Genomic DNA, 18,039 nt, shown 5'->3' on the forward strand with positions numbered 1-18,039 from the left:
CCTTCACACCCTGGTGGTGCCCCGACCTTCACACCCTGGTGTAGCCCTGACCTTCACACCCTGTTGATGCCCCGACCTTCACACCCTGATGGTGCCCCGACCTTCTCACTTTTGTGCCCTGACCTTCACACCCTGGTGATGCCCCGACCTTCACACCCTGGTGTTGCCCCGACCTTCACACCCTGGTGGTGCCCCGACCTTCACACCCTGGTGGTGCCCCGACCTTCACACCCTGGTGTAGCCCTGACCTTCACACCCTGGTGGTGCCCCAACCTTCACACCCTGGTGTAGCCCTGACCTTCACACCCTGGTGTAGCCCTGACCTTCACACCCTGTTGATGCCCCGACCTTCACACCCTGATGGTGCCCCGACCTTCTCACTTTTGTGCCCTGACCTTCACACCCTGGTGATGCCCCGACCTTCACACCCTGGTGTTGCCCCGACCTTCACACCCTGGTGGTGCCCCGACCTTCACACCCTGGTGGTGCCCCGACCTTCACACCCTGGTGTAGCCCTGACCTTCACACCCTGGTGGTGCCCCAACCTTCACACCCTGGTGTAGCCCTGACCTTCACACCCTGGTGGTGCCCCGACCTTCACACCCTGGTGGTGCCCCGACCTTCCCACCCTGGTGGTGCCCCGACCTTCACACCCTGGTGTAGCCCTGACCTTCACACCCTGGTGGTGCCCTGACCTTCACACCCTGGTGGTGCCCTGACCTTCACAACCTGGTGTAGCCCTGACCTTCATACCTTGGTGTAGCCCTGACCTTCACACCCTGGTGGTGCCCCGACCTTCACACCCTGCTGTAGCCCTGACTTTCACACCCTGATGGTGCCCTGACCTTCACACCCTGGTGTAGCCCTGACCTTCACACCCTGGTGGTGCCCTGACCTTCACACCCTGGTGGTGCCCCGACCTTCACACCCTGGTGTTGCCCCGACCTTCACACCCTGGTGGTGCCCCGACCTTCACACCCTGGTGGTGCCCCGACCTTCACACCCTGGTGTAGCCCTGACCTTCACACCCTGGTGTAGCCCTGACCTTCACACCCTGGTGTAGCCCTGACCTTCACACCCTGGTGTAGCCCTGACCTTCACACCCTGGTGTAGCCCTGACCTTCACACCCTGTTGATGCCCCGACCTTCACACCCTGATGGTGCCCCGACCTTCTCACTTTTGTGCCCTGACCTTCACACCCTGGTGATGCCCCGACCTTCACACCCTGGTGTTGCCCCGACCTTCACACCCTGGTGGTGCCCCGACCTTCACACCCTGGTGGTGCCCCGACCTTCACACCCTGGTGTAGCCCTGACCTTCACACCCTGGTGGTGCCCCAACCTTCACACCCTGGTGTAGCCCTGACCTTCACACCCTGGTGGTGCCCCGACCTTCACACCCTGGTGGTGCCCCGACCTTCCCACCCTGGTGGTGCCCCGACCTTCACACCCTGGTGTAGCCCTGACCTTCACACCCTGGTGGTGCCCTGACCTTCACACCCTGGTGGTGCCCTGACCTTCACAACCTGGTGTAGCCCTGACCTTCATACCTTGGTGTAGCCCTGACCTTCACACCCTGGTGGTGCCCCGACCTTCACACCCTGGTGTAGCCCTGACTTTCACACCCTGATGGTGCCCTGACCTTCACACCCTGGTGTAGCCCTGACCTTCACACCCTGGTGGTGCCCTGACCTTCACACCCTGGTGGTGCCCCGACCTTCACACCCTGGTGTAGCCCTGACCTTCACACCCTGGTGGTGCCCCGACCTTCACACCCTGGTGGTGCCCCGACCTTCACACCCTGGTGTAGCCCTGACCTTCACACCCTGGTGGTGCCCCAACCTTCACACCCTGGTGTAGCCCTGACCTTCACACCCTGGTGTAGCCCTGACCTTCACACCCTGTTGATGCCCCGACCTTCACACCCTGATGGTGCCCCGACCTTCTCACTTTTGTGCCCTGACCTTCACACCCTGGTGATGCCCCGACCTTCACACCCTGGTGTTGCCCCGACCTTCACACCCTGGTGGTGCCCCGACCTTCACACCCTGGTGGTGCCCCGACCTTCACACCCTGGTGTAGCCCTGACCTTCACACCCTGGTGGTGCCCCAACCTTCACACCCTGGTGTAGCCCTGACCTTCACACCCTGGTGGTGCCCCGACCTTCACACCCTGGTGGTGCCCCGACCTTCCCACCCTGGTGGTGCCCCAACCTTCACACCCTGGTGTAGCCCTGACCTTCACACCCTGGTGGTGCCCTGACCTTCACACCCTGGTGGTGCCCTGACCTTCACAACCTGGTGTAGCCCTGACCTTCATACCTTGGTGTAGCCCTGACCTTCACACCCTGGTGGTGCCCCGACCTTCACACCCTGGTGTAGCCCTGACTTTCACACCCTGATGGTGCCCTGACCTTCACACCCTGGTGTAGCCCTGACCTTCACACCCTGGTGGTGCCCTGACCTTCACACCCTGGTGGTGCCCCGACCTTCACACCCTGGTGTAGCCCTGACCTTCACACCCTGGTGGTGCCCCGACCTTCACACCTTGGTGGTGCCCCGACCTTCACACCCTGGTGTAGCCCTGACCTTCACACCCTGATGGTGCCCTGACCTTCACACCCTGCTGTAGCCCTGACCTTCACACCCTGGTGTATCCCTGACCTTCACACCCTGCTGTAGCCCTGACCTTCACACCCTGCTGTAGCCCTGACCTTCACACCCTGCTGTATCCCTGACCTTCACACCCTGCTGTAGCCCTGACCTTCACACCCTGCTGTAGCCCTGACCTTCACACCCTGCTGTATCCCTGACCTTCACACCCTGCTGTAGCCCTGACCTTCACACCCTGCTGTAGCCCTGACCTTCACTACCTGGTGTAGCCCTGACTTTCACACCCTGATGGTGCCCTGACCTTCACACCCTGGTGTAGCCCTGACCTTCACACCCTGGTGGTGCCCTGACCTTCACACCCTGGTGTAGCCCTGACCTTCACACCCTGCTGTAGCCCTGACCTTCACACCCTGCTGTAGCCCTGACCTTCACACCCTGGTGTAGCCCTGACTTTCACACCCTGATGGTGCCCTGACCTTCACACCCTGATGTAGCCCAGACCTTCACACCCTGCTGTAGCCCTGACCTTCACTTTTTTGCCCTGACCTTCATCTCGTACCCTGCTGTAGCCCTGACCTTCACTTTTGTACCCTGCTGTAGCCCTGACCTTCAACTTCTGCCCTGCTTTAGCCCTGACCATCACCTTCGTACCCTGCTGTAGCCCTGACCTTCACCTTTGTACCCTGCTGTAGCCCTGACCTTCACCTTCCTACCCTGCTTTAGCCCTGACCTCCACCTTCCTACCCTGCTGTAGCCCTGACCTTCACCTTCCTACCCTATTGTAGCCATGATCTTCACCTTTGCAGCTTCTTATGGCCTTTATGTGGGTGATCATGGAGCTGCTGTTGCTGCTTCTCTTCTCGGAACCGGGAGTGATATTCCGGCAGATGCGTGTGATGAATCAAGTGGAGACAGCGTACACACCGCTGTCAGACGAAGAGGAGGAACAGTACACAGAGATTCCCCCTCAAACCGTCACGTACGACGATGTGTACCCAGACTTGACTTGCAACACCCCCGCCAGTGCTATCCCTACAGCCATTCAGAGCACTGAGTGTGTTCCTAATGGAGGTACAAGCACCGCGACACCAAACATGTATGGCTCTATTGGCAACGCATCAATATCCGATATATCGGTAGCAAGCTACGGGTCTGTTGGTGATGAATCGCTAGGCACTGTATCTATTGGAAATTCCTCTGAACTTATTGAGTCTGCAGAAAGACTTATGCAAAGTGACTCTTCGGGGGTCAGTGAGAAGGGCAAAGTAACAAGTCGACAGAACAGTCGCAGTAGAAAACTAAAAGCACTTTTAGATTCCAAGGAACATTCAGTGTTGCCAAGAATAGAAAGTGTCTCCGATGTGAAGGATCCTTTCACCGAAGGAAGACTTAAGTTCTTATATGATGGTAAGCAAATAAAATAACTTAAAATCGAATGGGAAATATCTCTGCATGTTTGGTTGGATGGACTGTGAATGTTTTTACTCAAAACAAATGGTTGCTTGCATGAGCAATGACCCATGCTGTTGGGGCATGACACGATTTAATTTAAATCAGATCTTGGTGATGGCTACGACCTTTCATGAACTTTTACCAGCCAATGAAATGTTTGTTTGTTTCTTGTTTAACGCCGCACTCAGCAATATTCCAGCTTTATGACAACGGTCTGTAAATAATCGAGTCAGCGAGCCTGACCACCCGACCATGTTAGTCGCCTCTTGCGACAAGCATAGTCGCCTTTTACTGCAAGCATGGGTTGCTGAAGACCTATTCTACCCCGGATCTTCACGGGCCGGCCAATGAAATGACCGACAAGGGGGTCAACATTAGCCAATCAGAAAGCCGGTTTCTCAAGGTTTACAGAACTAGTTTCAAACTGGCGACTTTCATTCCAGCCTATGCTTTCAAAAATATTTTGACAAACATTGCAAATATAGCATGGGTTTGGAACATTATCATGGTGAACCAGGATCCGAACTCATTATCTGGTTTCGTGCATGCCAAAGGGACGCAACTCTGCACAGCAAATTGCAGCACCTTAGACAACTGGGCCACCTGTGCCTCTTAAGTTCTTCTGAAAAATAACTCAGTATTTCGCCCTGATTGTGCTAGCAAGAGGATTGATTGACTGATATTTGATTTTATGTTTTGTTTCAGAATATATTCGAGAAGAAATAGTTGTACTGTTAGGATTACAGTTTATAACTATATTTGCTCAGGTGACACTAGAGGTAAGTTGCTTCTCAACATTACTGCATGTTGTGCCCTCTGAACTCGTGCCCTCTGAACTCGAGCCCTCTCAAGTCGCGACCTCTCATATTGCGACCTCAAATCCCCTCTCATATTGTGACCTCTCAAATTGCAGCCCCTCATATTGTGCCCCCCCCATATCATGCTCTCTCATATCATGCCCTGTCAAATCAAAGAGCTCATTATGTCATTCTGACTATACAGGGATTTATCTAGGATTCCAAACTAGTAGCCCTTGGCAGGCTAATTAGGAAATAATTGTTATTTTGTTTAGTATTTATCTTCTTAAATTCAAAAGTATTTAAACATTGCATTTAATGCAATAATGTAAAACTGAATGTTTAGGCCACTTCCTCTTTGTTGGTCCTGTTCTCAGGTGCATACAAGTCACAAGATATTACATTGTAATTTGCAAACATGGATTGAGATTTTTAGAATTCCAGACAATTGCTGCAGACTTGGGGATGAATATCGGGCTCGAACTAGGTCTAGATAAGTCTCTGTTATCCCTGTATTCTGAATGCAATGTTTTCCTTTGCATACAACTATTACAAGATGCTTAATTTACCTTGTGTATTTCAGACTATGTTAACTCCGTTGACAGACAAGTTGCTGCACTGGAATGAACTTCAGAACAGCTTCCTGTACTGTGGGGCGGGCGTGGAGGTGAGTGTCAGGCAACACCTTCCTGTACTGTGGGGCGGGCGTGGAGGTGAGTGTCCAGCAACAGCTTCCTGTACTGTGGGGGGGGGGGGTGGGGGGGGGGGTCGTGGAGGTGAGTGTCCAGCAACAGCTTCCTGTACTGTTGGGTGGGCATGGAGGTGAGTGTCAAGCAACAGCTTCCTGTACTGTGGGGCGGGCGTGGAGGTGAGTGTCCAGCAACAGCTTCCTGTACTGTGGGGTGGGCATGGAGGTGAGTGTCCAGCAACAGCTTCCTGTACTGTGGGGCGGGCGTGGAGGTGAGTGTCAAGCAACAGCTTCCTGTACTGTGGGGTGGCCGTGGAGGTGAGTGTCAAGCAACAGCTTCCTGTACTGTGGGGCGGGCGTGGAGGTGAGTGTCAAGCAACAGCTTCCTGTACTGTAGGACGGCCGTGGAGGTGAGTGTCAAGCAAAAGCTTCCTGTACTGTGGGGCGGGCGTGGAGGTGAGTGTCCAGCAACAGCTTCCTGTACTGTGGGGCGGCCGTGGAGGTGAGTGTCAAGCAACAGCTTCCTGTACTGTGGGGCGGGCGTGGAGGTGAGTGTCAAGCAACAGCTTCCTGTACTGTGGGGCGGGCGTGGAGGTGAGTGTCAGGCAACAGCTTCCTGTACTGTGGGGCGGGCGTGGAGGTGAGTGTCAAGCAACAGCTTCCTGTACTGTGGGGTGGGCATGGAGGTGAGTGTCCAGCAACAGCTTCCTGTACTGTGGGGCGGCCGTGGAGGTGAGTGTCAAGCAACAGCTTCCTGTACTGTGGGGCGGGCGTGGAGGTGAGTGTCAAGCAACAGCTTCCTGTACTGTGGGGCGGGCGTGGAGGTGAGTGTCAGGCAACAGCTTCCTGTACTGTGGGGCGGGCGTGGAGGTGAGTGTCCAGCAACAGCTTCCTGTACTGTGGGGCGGGCGTGGAGGTGAGTGTCAAGCAACAGCTTCCTGTACTGTGGGGCGGGCGTGGAGGTGAGTGTCAAGCAACAGCTTCCTGTACTGTGGGGCGGGCGTGGAGGTGAGTGTCAGGCAACAGCTTCCTGTACTGTGGGGCGGGCGTGGAGGTGAGTGTCAAGCAACAGCTTCCTGTACTGTGGGGCGGGCGTGGAGGTGAGTGTCCAGCAACAGCTTCCTGTACTGTGGGGCGGGCGTGGAGGTGGGTGTCCAGCAACAGCTTCCTGTACTGTGGGGCGGGCGTGAAGGTGAGTGTCCAGCAACAGCTTCCTGTACTGTGGGGCGGGCGTGGAGGTGAGTGTCAAGCAACAGCTTCCTGTACTGTGGGGCGGGCATGGAGGTGAGTGTCAAGCAACAGCTTCCTGTACTGTGGGGGGGGCGTGGAGGTGAGTGTCCAGCAACAGCTTCCTGTACTGTGGGGCGGGCGTGGAGGTGAGTGTCAAGCAACAGCTTCCTGTACTGTGGGGCGGGCGTGGAGGTGAGTGTCAAGCAACAGCTTCCTGTACTGTGGGGCGGGCGTGGAGGTGAGTGTCCAGCAACAGCTTCCTGTACTGTGGGGCGGGCGTGGAGGTGAGTGTCAAGCAACAGCTTCCTGTACTGTGGGGCGGGCGTGAAGGTGAGTGTCAAGCAACAGCTTCCTGTACTGTGGGGCGGGCGTGGAGGTGAGTGTCAAGCAACAGCTTCCTGTACTGTGGGGCGGGCGTGGAGGTGAGTGTCAAGCAACAGCTTCCTGTACTGTGGGGCGGGCGTGGAGGTGAGTGTCAGGCAACAGCTTCCTGTACTGTGGGGCGGGCGTGGAGGTGAGTGTCAAGCAACAGCTTCCGGTACTGTGGGGCGGGCGTGGAGGTGAGTGTCCAGCAACAGCTTCCTGTACTGTGGGGCGGGCGTGGAGGTGAGTGTCCAGCAACAGCTTCCTGTACTGTGGGGCGGGCGTGAAGGTGAGTGTCAGGCAACAGCTTCCTGTACTGTGGGGCGGGCGTGAAGGTGAGTGTCAAGCAACAGCTTCCTGTACTGTGGGGCGGGCGTGAAGGTGAGTGTCAAGCAACAGCTTCCTGTACTGTGGGGCGGGCGTGGAGGTGAGTGTCCAGCAACAGCTTCCTGTACTGTGGGGCGGGCGTGGAGGTGAGTGTCCAGCAACAGCTTCCTGTACTGTGGGGTGGGCGTGGAGGTGAGTGTCCAGCAACAGCTTCCTGTACTGTGGGGGGGGCGTGGAGGTGAGTGTCAAGCAACAGCTTCCTGTACTGTGGGGCGGGCGTGGAGGTGAGTGTCAAGCAACAGCTTCCTGTACTGTGGGGCGGGCGTGGAGGTGAGTGTCAAGCAACAGCTTCCTGTACTGTGGGGCGGGCGTGGAGGTGAGTGTCAAGCAACAGCTTCCTGTACTGTGGGGTGGGCGTGGAGGTGAGTGTCAAGCAACAGCTTCCTGTACTGTGGGGCGGGCGTGGAGGTGAGTGTCCAGCAACAGCTTCCTGTACTGTGGGGCGGGCGTGGAGGTGAGTGTCAAGCAACAGCTTCCTGTACTGTGGGGCGGGCGTGGAGGTGAGTGTCAAGCAACAGCTTCCTGTACTGTGGGGCGGGCGTGGAGGTGAGTGTCAAGCAACAGCTTCCTGTACTGTGGGGCGGGCGTGGAGGTGAGTGTCAAGCAACAGCTTCCTGTACTGTGGGGTGGGCATGGAGGTGAGTGTCCAGCAACAGCTTCCTGTACTGTGGGGCGGGCGTGGAGGTGAGTGTCAAGCAACAGCTTCCTGTACTGTGGGGCGGGCGTGGAGGTGAGTGTCAAGCAACAGCTTCCTGTACTGTGGGGCGGGCGTGAAGGTGAGTGTCAAGCAACAGCTTCCTGTACTGTGGGGCGGCCGTGGAGGTGAGTGTCAAGCAACAGCTTCCTGTACTGTGGGGCGGGCGTGGAGGTGAGTGTCAAGCAACAGCTTCCTGCACTGTGGGGCGGGCGTGGAGGTGAGTGTCCAACCACGGCTTCCTGTACTGTGGGGCGGGCGTATATTCTCTCCCACGCCCTAACTGGCTTATCGTAGAATCATTTCTGCAAGGACTTTTTGTATGTTTGAAACTGGATTTTCAAAGAATGTAATTGACATACAAGCATGTTTCAATGGACTATTCACCAGTGTCCTTTGGTGTTTTGGTTTTGGTTTTGAATTCTTTTTTGAATTCTTTTTTTCAGTACTATTCTGATTCAGTTCAGTTTATTTATTTCATAGCCATTACATTTTACTTTTCAGATCATCTTAATATTTGTACTGACAAGCTGGTTGAGTCGAAAGATCGAAGATCGTTATTTGATTGCGATAGGCGGCTTCATTCTGACGTCTGCCAACGTGTGGTACCTCTACTTCCTGCCTTCTTGTACCCCAGGTGAGTAGCCATTGAAGACAGTGAAACTACGGCCAGTCGAGAGTCAGGTCAGTTTGATGCTGTTTGATGCTGAAAAGGGTTTGTTATATCGGGGCTTGTCAGATAAATGTGAGAGGAAAGCCTTAAGTCCAATATAAGTTGTAGCAGGATCACTCAGGGTACATGGGGTTTTATGTGTCCCGAGCAGCCGGGGGCGAGTGGTATAAAACGAATGACGCCTATTACCCCATGTACCCTGAGTGATCCTGCTACAACAAATATATCTTACTGACATGTTTAAATATTTATACATGTAAAATAGTTCAGATAAATTCCAAATTGATAGAAAACAGCTGAGGTTAGCTTGCACCATGTCACGTGATATCCATTGGCTTGGGGAAAACGCATGCAGCTTTTTCTTGAAGCGGGGTATAAAGGATTTATTCTGTCTCTCAGAAATGCATGTGCAGCATGTAGTGCTTGTGGCGGGGTATGAGATATTTATTCCCCGTGGATAAATTTATTACCCTCAAAGGTGAGTTACACAGTATTTTTAACAAGATCACGTGGACCAATCAGATCTCATCATTCTGACATGGAGGTATGATAACAAAGCATAGACATTCTCAACAGAGAATAATGTGGTTGTGATGATGTGGTGGGAGAGCTGAACACAGTCAGCAGAACCTGGCGGCTAAGGGACACAACTCTGTCTTAGACATCCCTAGCCCTGATATGTCATGTGTACCAATAATTCCAACCAACAGTATTATGCCTGCATATTGTGATACAGCAGGAGGGATGGTCGTTTCAGAAAGTATTTTGCTCTAAATGTATCCGAGAACCAGGGCTAGGCTTTACAAGGTTTTATCGCTGGCACTATCCTTGATGTTGGTGCTCTAAATATTTCAGATAACCTGGGCTGGGCGTTACCAGGTTTTATGGCTGGCACTATCCTTGATGTTGGTGCTCTAAATGTTTCAGATAACCCGGGCTGGACGTTACCAGGTTTTATTGCTGGCACTATCCTTGATGTTGGTGTTCTAAATGTTTCAGATAACCTGGGGCTGGATGTTGCCAGGATTATTGCTGTCACTATCCTTGATGTTGGTGCTCTAAATATTTCAGATAACCCGGGCTGGGCGTTACCAGGTTTTATTGCTGGCACTATCCTTGATGTTGGTGTTCTAAATGTTTCAGATAACCTGGGGCTGGATGTTGCCAGGATTATTGCTGTCACTATCCTTGATGTTGGTGCTCTAAATATTTCAGATAACCCGGGCTGGGCGTTACCAGGTTTTATTGCTGGCACTATCCTTGATGTTGGTGCTCTGAATGTTTCAGATAACCCAGGCTGGACGTTACCAGGTTTTATTGCTGGCACTATCCTTGATGTTGGTGCTCTAAATGTTTCAGATAACCCAGGCTGGACGTTACCAGGTTTTATTGCTGTCACTATCCTTGATGTTGGTGCTCTAAATATTTCAGATAACCCGGGCTGGACGTTACCAGGTTTTATTGCTGGCACTATCCTTGATGTTGGTGCTCTGAATGTTTCAGATAACCCGGGCTGGACGTTACCAGGTTTTATTGCTGGCACTATCCTAGATGTGGCCGGTCTGCCTTTCCTGTTGGTGTGTGGGGTGTCACTGTATTCTAAACTCACACGCAAGGAAACACAGGGTATGTTGTCTTCGCTACAATAGATGGAAGTGTGAATAATTGGACACGCTCCCGCTCTACCTCACCCACTGTCTCACCCACTGTCTCACCCACCATCCCAACCACCCACAATGGAATGATCCCTTAAATGATCTTTTTCCCCACTCGGAAACATGTGGGGCAATGGGAGTAGCCTGGTGGTTGAAATGTTCACTTGTCATGCTGAAGACCCGGGTTCAATTCCCCACATGGGCAAAATGTGTGAAGCCCATTTCTGGTGTCCCCCACCGTGATATTGCTAAAATTAAGATTAAAACCATACTCACTCACTTGGAAACATGTACATGTAAACGTTGACATAGTGTACATGCAAATAATGTTTTCACAGAACCATTTGTGATTATTTCAGGTTTTTGTTTGACATGACATATGTGTCACCATATATGACCAACCAGGAGATGAGGGACCTTATAGGTGAAAAATCACATTTTGACTTCTCATTATATTTTGAAACTACGGTTTCTTAGGAACCCAAAAATACAATTCACGAGCTTCGTTTTATATTTATTTGAGAGATACATGGCATCAAACATTTGGGCTCATTTTCTGCAAAGTCCCATTTTCAGACTTATAACTGTTTATATAATAATTACAGTTTTTAGATGTAATGTCTGATTAATTAACATAGACATGTACACATGCTTTGCAAATCCTGCAATTGACCGAACTCTGCACTGCACTTTGTGAAATGGATCTTGATTTCATTATGCGATTTTGATTGGACTATGGAAGATTGTCATATGCTTTCATTGTTTAGTTCTCTGTTGGTTGGATTACATAGATTGACCTTTGAACTCAGTCATGATTCAAATGATTTGTAAAAACAACTAAGTTCACTGTTTTAATTTGTAGGAATTATTTCTGAATAAAAATATTTGCTTGAATATATCCATGTGTTTGTTTAGGTTTGAGCCAGGGTATACGACGTAGTGTGACGGGTATTGGCACCATCATGGCGCCGCTGTGGGCGGGGTCTACCATCTCCATGCTGTACCTCAATGTGGGGGTGCTAGTGGCTATACTGTTTATATCACAGGTAAGTACTTAAGTAAGTCCCCTACTGGGAATGAAAATGAACCTGACAGTCCATATTTCTGGTGTATATGACAGATGTTTTACAGAAAACAGCATCGTAGAAAGGGTATATAACTGACTACAGTAAACTATGTTCATAACGAAACACGCTTATAACAAACTGACGGATATTAAATATTTATTTTTTGTCCCAGCCATTTGCTTTATATATGCTTTATATATGCTTGTAATGAACAATGGTTATAACAAATTAAAAAAATTGGTCCCTTTCAGTTTGATATAACCGTAGTTTACTGTAGTAACTATTGTGGAAAAAGTTTCATTCAAATGTTGTTGGTACGAAGTTTGTTCACTTCCACTCAATTACTGAGAACAAATTTAAGTTGTTGCATATGTTTTTTCACAAAGCATATCCCTTTGTCAATTTTCCTGCATCCGATCTTGCTGTACGATCAATGTTCATGACATCAAGCACTGGATTGTTAGGTCCAGACTCGGTTGTTTACAGACCGATGTCATATACCTTGAATATTGCCGAGTGCGGCATTACACAACAAGCAAACAAACAAACAAATCAGTGTTAACCTGTGGGTAACAAGTGATTCATGTGCATCATTTGCTTCACAGGTGATGCTGTGGTTGTCCTTCAAGAGGCTGAAGCCTCCCCAGTCAGCTCCCTCACCCCCACCAGCATCCAACCCTGGAGACATCGCCACGGAGAGGCAGCCATTGATTGGATGAACTCATATGTCATGACTTGTCAGAGATCTCAAGCCATGCTACAGGGGTCACAACACTGTCACAGAAGCGGCCATTAATGGGATGAATTTAGATCAGGGGTGTTCAAATACCAAAATTTCCCATTTGTCGAAGGGCAAGTAAACTTCTGTTTGCCCAGTCTGATTTTCAACTAACACTCCTACTAAATCCTACTATAATAGTCTCAGGTGCCGTGATTCGCTGTGGGAATCCTATGATTGTGGGTTCGAATCCCGGTTCGCCCTGATTATGTTTCTTGGTGTTGTCAGCACCATAACCATGCTCGTCGGTTTCACTAAAGTAGTAAGAGACCTTACTGAGACCTGCATCACTTCGGGCTTTCCTCCCACATTAAGCTGACATGCCGCGATAAAACTGGAATAATGTGCTATATTTAATTGAGGTATGACGAAAGGCCATCAATTAGCCATCACTAATGGGGGTATGACCAACAGCTATCGGTTAGCCATAACTATTAATGGGGGTATGACCAACAGCTATCAATGTGCTATATTTAATTGAGGTATGACGAAAGGCCATCAATTAGCCATAACTAATGGGGGTATGACTAACAGCTATCAATGTGCTATATTTAATTGAGGTATGACGAAAGGCCATCAATTAGCCATAACTAATGGGGTATGACTAACAGCTATCAATTAGCCAAAACTAATGGGGGTATGACTAACAGCTATCAATAAGCTATAACTAATTGAGGTATGACTTAACGGCTATCAATAAGCTATAACTAATGGGGGTATGACTAACAGCTATCAATGTGCTATAACTAATTGAGGTATGACGAAAGGCCATCAATTAGCCATAACTAATGGGGGTATGACTAACAGCTATCAATGTGCTATAACTAATTGAGGTATGACGAAAGGCCATCAATTAGCCATAACTAATGGGGGTATGACTAACAGCTATCAATGTGCTATAACTAATTGAGGTATGACTTAACGGCTATCAATAAGCTATAACTAATTGAGGTATGACTAACGACTATCAATTAGCCAAAACTAAATTAACTTGTACTTACTGCAGGTTTTTTCCCACTGAAATGTCCGTGTTCCGATATTCTTGGTTTTTAATATTTTTATATCGCAGTCACAAAAGGCCAGATGAACAGTGATGTACAGTACATATGTACCAGATATTTACATTCCATGTACTGTGTGAGTGTTTGAATGCATAGTCAGTTGTAGATACTATGACAATGTTGTTTATTTTTTGTTAGTGCTGTTTTGTGTTGTCATATGTTGAACAAGGGAGTCAGGATCCATATTTGTCATGTCTTGAGAGGGATGACAAGTAGAATTCACTAGATATTGTTTGGGAAAGTTGTTATTTACACCTTATCACAATGAGCTTGTTGCCCAACAAGCTTGTTTTGTTTTTTGTTATAGACCTTGATTATGGAATTATTATCATGCTTACCCTGTGACACCAGCCAAACTGTAATTTCAAACATTGCACGTTGTGGCATTACGATCGAGGCCAGATATTCCAGCCAAGTTCAGCAAGCGTTGAAACAGGACTTATACAGTCAGTTAACTCCCTTGCCTGGGGAGGATGACTTCCCACCAATACATACCGGTACTAATACATTATGTCATCATATTAATACTTCATCACGGCAATACAACAGTGCCTATAAGGTCATTTATCATATACCAATCAATGATATGATATATCAGTATATGGTCTTTGAGCCAGCCTTCCGGTGACAATGTCTTCCAAACAAGGTGAAAATGTTTTCATATAATTAGAACAATGTTTTGACTGATGTCAAGTAAAGGTTATGATATTACGTGTATAAGTTCCATAGCATCTTTAACACACTGGGAACCACATCTTGCTTATAACATGGCCATTCATATAACCTTCAGTGAGATATGTCACTTATAGTTCAATTGTGTGAGAGATGCGAGGTATAGTTATGCCATATATGTGACTGCACAAATATCCATACCTCTGCATAATATCCTATCACTGCATACAGATACACGCATTATGCAAATAATACATACACAACATTGAATGTTCAGTATGAAAGAACATGGACATGAAAATACTTACATGAAAGTTTTACTCACACCACAACTCATCTAAACGGCATTAGATTTCACAGTCTGTCTTGGGGGCACGGGTGGCCCTGTCGTCTAAGGCGTCTCAGGACGCAGAGTTGCTTCCCTTGGGCTTGCCAGAAACCTATGATTGTGGGTTCGAATCCTTCGCCCTGATTATGTTTCTTGGTGTTGTCAGCACCATACCCGTGCTCGTGGGTTTTATCAAAGAGGAAAACATCTGAGACCTGCATCACTTTGGGCTTTCCTCCCACATTAAGCTGACACGCCGCGATATAACTGGAACACTATTAAAAGCGGCGTTAAACCCAACTCACTCACTCAGTCTGTCTTATACCCCACTCAATCAGCACATACAACAAAGCCTTTCACTCCAAGTCCTTGCCACTTACATAATCTCTACACATTCAGACATTACAGCTGACACACAGTCCCACTTTTATGTCAACAGTCAAACCAAATTAAGAGGTTGTGCAGTGTGATCTTGACACCCTGTGCCATCAGTCAAACATACTGTCATTTCAAACATTGCACACATACCGGTACCCTGAGACAGTCAAACAATACTGTACTGTGTTCCCTCACTGATCAACAGTTTTGTAAATATTTTCTGAAACTTGTGTTTCTAATTTCAGGAATTGGTAAAGTATCTATTGGAATTGATCAGCAGTAATGAAAATTCAGCTTACAGCTCTGCCTTTTTATCTAATTGAAAACATTTAAAACGTTTTAAAGTATATCTGAGAGCCCAGAGTTTCATAATGCTTAGTCTCTAAAAATATATAATTTTGATAGAAACAATCCTCTTCATTTTAATTGTAAAGGAGCCCCAGAGAGATGGAAGTTTTCTGTGGAAATCTAGACTTGCTTTATTTAGGGCTAGAATACTGTTCAGGGACTGAAACAGACTACATCCAACCCAACACCTGTGATTGCCTGCTTTTGAAACAGCACTGGCTGCATGGTATGAGTTTGAGTTTGGAAGGGAAGCCAATTGAGTGTGCTGTGGTTGCATGGATCGATGCTCATGCTGTCAACCACCAGTTTGTCTGGTCCATGCTTGATAAGCGAACAAGTCATAAACATTGCCTGCTGTTAAATCGTTCACTTTCCCTCACTCTGCATGTGCTTTAAGGGTGTCATAAATCAGATCTTTTTCATTTTGTTTTCGACCGGTAGACTAGGTCTTCAGCAACCCATGCTTGCCGTAAAAAGCGACTATGCTTGTAAGAGGCGACTAACGGGATCGGGTGGTCAGGCTCGCTGACTTGGTTGATGCGTGTCATCGTATCCCAATTGCGTGGATCGATGCTCATGATGTCAGTCACCGGATTGTCTTGTCCAGACTCTATTATTTACAGACCACTGTCATATAGCTGGAATATTGATGAGTGCGGCCTTAAACAACAAACAAACATCGTTTTGTTTTAAAGATGCCATCAACAGTTAATGCTGAAATTGACAACATAAATTTAATTATGTAAACCTATCACACATGAATTTAAATGCTGTCCCACCTTATGTTCAAATTTGAATTGAGATTACCCAAACAGCATATCAATGGTATGCTTGTCTTTCATCAAACCATGACAAACCCGCGCTGTTGAACCCCCAAGTACTATATATTTCACTGTCTACTATTCAGTGGTATAGATGACATTTCCCTCACTGCTATTCAATGGTACAGGTGACATTTCGCAGACAGATACTGGTTAATTTATGTAGTATTTTTCCTGACTACTACTGACTAATGTAGGTAATATTTCCCTGGCATCAACTGGCTAATGTAGGTAATATTTCCCTGGCATCAACTGGCTAATGTAGGTAATATTTCCCTGACAACTACTGGCTAATGTAGGTAATATTTCCCTGGCATCAACTGGCTAACGTAGGTAATATTTCCCTGGCATCAACTGGCTAACGTAGGTAATATTTCCCTGACAACTACTGGCTAATGATGGTAATATTTCCTTAACAACTAATGAGCAGTAGAAGTAATACACCGCGGTTATTATGTTATTACTGTGGTGCTCATGAGTGTTTTTTATTGCATTTATTTAGTATTCACAGCAATATGTTTTCGCAATATGCACACCTGATATGTTGCCTGAACGCTGCCACAGTGGCAGGTTTTAGATAACGAGCAACACTTGCACAATAAAATCCTCACGATTTACGCAACAGTACAACATTAACAGTTTGTCCCAGTCCGAGCAAACAGCCTTAATTTGACTCTTTGGTTAGATTCACAATATACTTACATACATGAACATGTCTCAGTTTGAGAAATATTTTAAGCAAAGAGATACCTGTTGATGACAATCATGTCACTGTAATTGCTGGAATATATTTACCAGTACCGTTTCCGATCTCACCTGTCGTGTTGAGCTCAGTGCAAATCTGTTTTTAAAATAGTAAAATTATGTGGTGAGTTGTGTAACAGTAAAACGCTGTTTAAACGCATCCTTGACTAGCCAGTGTATTATATCTCCATTTTATAGTGATGAAAACTCAGTCTGCCAACAGTCTTTTTTCCAGGCTTGACGGAAATAGCCGAACGTGAGATTGATGAAAACCATGAACAATTTCGCCATTAGGGCTTTGGCGCATGTGCAGTCAACAGCCCTTTCGCTCTTTTTACCAACTTTTCACATAATTTCTCTTAGTCATGCGCTTGAAACCAAACAACCCTACTTTCAAAATATCGGCCTTGTGTATGCAAGTCCTGGATATGTGGAACCTGAAACAGAAGGAACTTGTTAGTTTTTTTGTAGATGGAAATTATTCTGAGGGAAGTCCTCATGCTTCCGACTTTATGCGACTCTGATGAGTCGAGTTGTAGTCACATCCATCGTCTCCTGTTTTATTCTGAAACAACAGTGTAATTTGATTGGATGGCTATTTTCACGTGTCTGTCATTCAAACGAGGCTCAAAGCGAAGATATGGAGGCGAATGTGTCACAGATGTTCATCACTAAATAAATGAGATATGTATACACTGGATAATGGAGAATACTTTGAACTGTATAGAAGTTATATGTGCCATGCCTGACCAGTGTAGGGCCCTAGGTGTTGTATCTCTTACATGAGCAAATGTGTGTAGACTATTTTTAGAATTTTGTTTACTTCTTTGCACAATGCAGGGCATATTTTAAATAATTATTAAAACGTTTCTTTTAACAAACAGCAGACTGATCCCCAAAACAAGACAAATATGGGACTCTGAAATGTAGTTATGATACTTTTGTGGTGAACCAAGAATGTGTATAACATTTTCAAGAACATGTTTCAGCTTACTTTTATCCTGCCATTTTGATTGACGAATTATTTTCAGTCTTTCATGGCCAAAGGAGATCTGCATTTACATTTACTGTTAAAAGCAGCGTTAAAAACAACCCACTCACTCCTGATGTCTGTGCTGTATATTTTCGTCTTGCAGTTAACTTATGCAGTTCGCCATGCTGATACCTCCCCGGGGAACTTGCCTCGGGCTAATTTGCAGTCGCAGGAAATTGGATATAAATCGCTCAAACTTCACTTTCTTTGTAAGCTAGTGCACATTTTATGTGTACCGCTTTAACAGTTACTGTCCT

At 47.8% G+C, this 18,039-nt stretch overlaps 1 protein-coding gene across 2 annotated transcripts in view; it reads left to right on the forward strand.

Annotated features, from left to right (window-relative positions):
- Positions 1-14,618, forward strand: part of LOC125378603 (major facilitator superfamily domain-containing protein 8-like) — a 31,654-nt gene extending 17,036 nt beyond the window's left edge. The window contains exons 6-13 of one of the 2 annotated variants that reach the window (XR_007220370.1): positions 3,420-4,020; positions 4,771-4,844; positions 5,446-5,529; positions 8,729-8,861; positions 10,401-10,523; positions 11,468-11,598; positions 12,225-13,230; positions 13,309-13,327. Coding sequence is in view for 1 of the 2 variants with exons in the window: in XM_048394289.1 (XP_048250246.1) it covers positions 3,420-4,020; positions 4,771-4,844; positions 5,446-5,529; positions 8,729-8,861; positions 10,401-10,523; positions 11,468-11,598; positions 12,225-12,338 (1,260 nt within the window). In the remaining variant the exon portion in view is untranslated. Of the gene's footprint in view, positions 1-3,419; positions 4,021-4,770; positions 4,845-5,445; positions 5,530-8,728; positions 8,862-10,400; positions 10,524-11,467; positions 11,599-12,224 lie in introns of both variants that reach the window. The other variant, XM_048394289.1, reaches the window with a different exon arrangement.
- The last annotated feature ends 3,421 nt before the right edge of the window (positions 14,619-18,039 follow it).

The sequence above is a fragment of the Haliotis rufescens genome, unplaced genomic scaffold, assembly GCF_023055435.1.
Source record: "Haliotis rufescens isolate VD_foot unplaced genomic scaffold, xgHalRufe1.0.p SCAF_13, whole genome shotgun sequence".
Taxonomy (NCBI): Eukaryota; Metazoa; Mollusca; class Gastropoda; order Lepetellida; family Haliotidae; genus Haliotis; species Haliotis rufescens.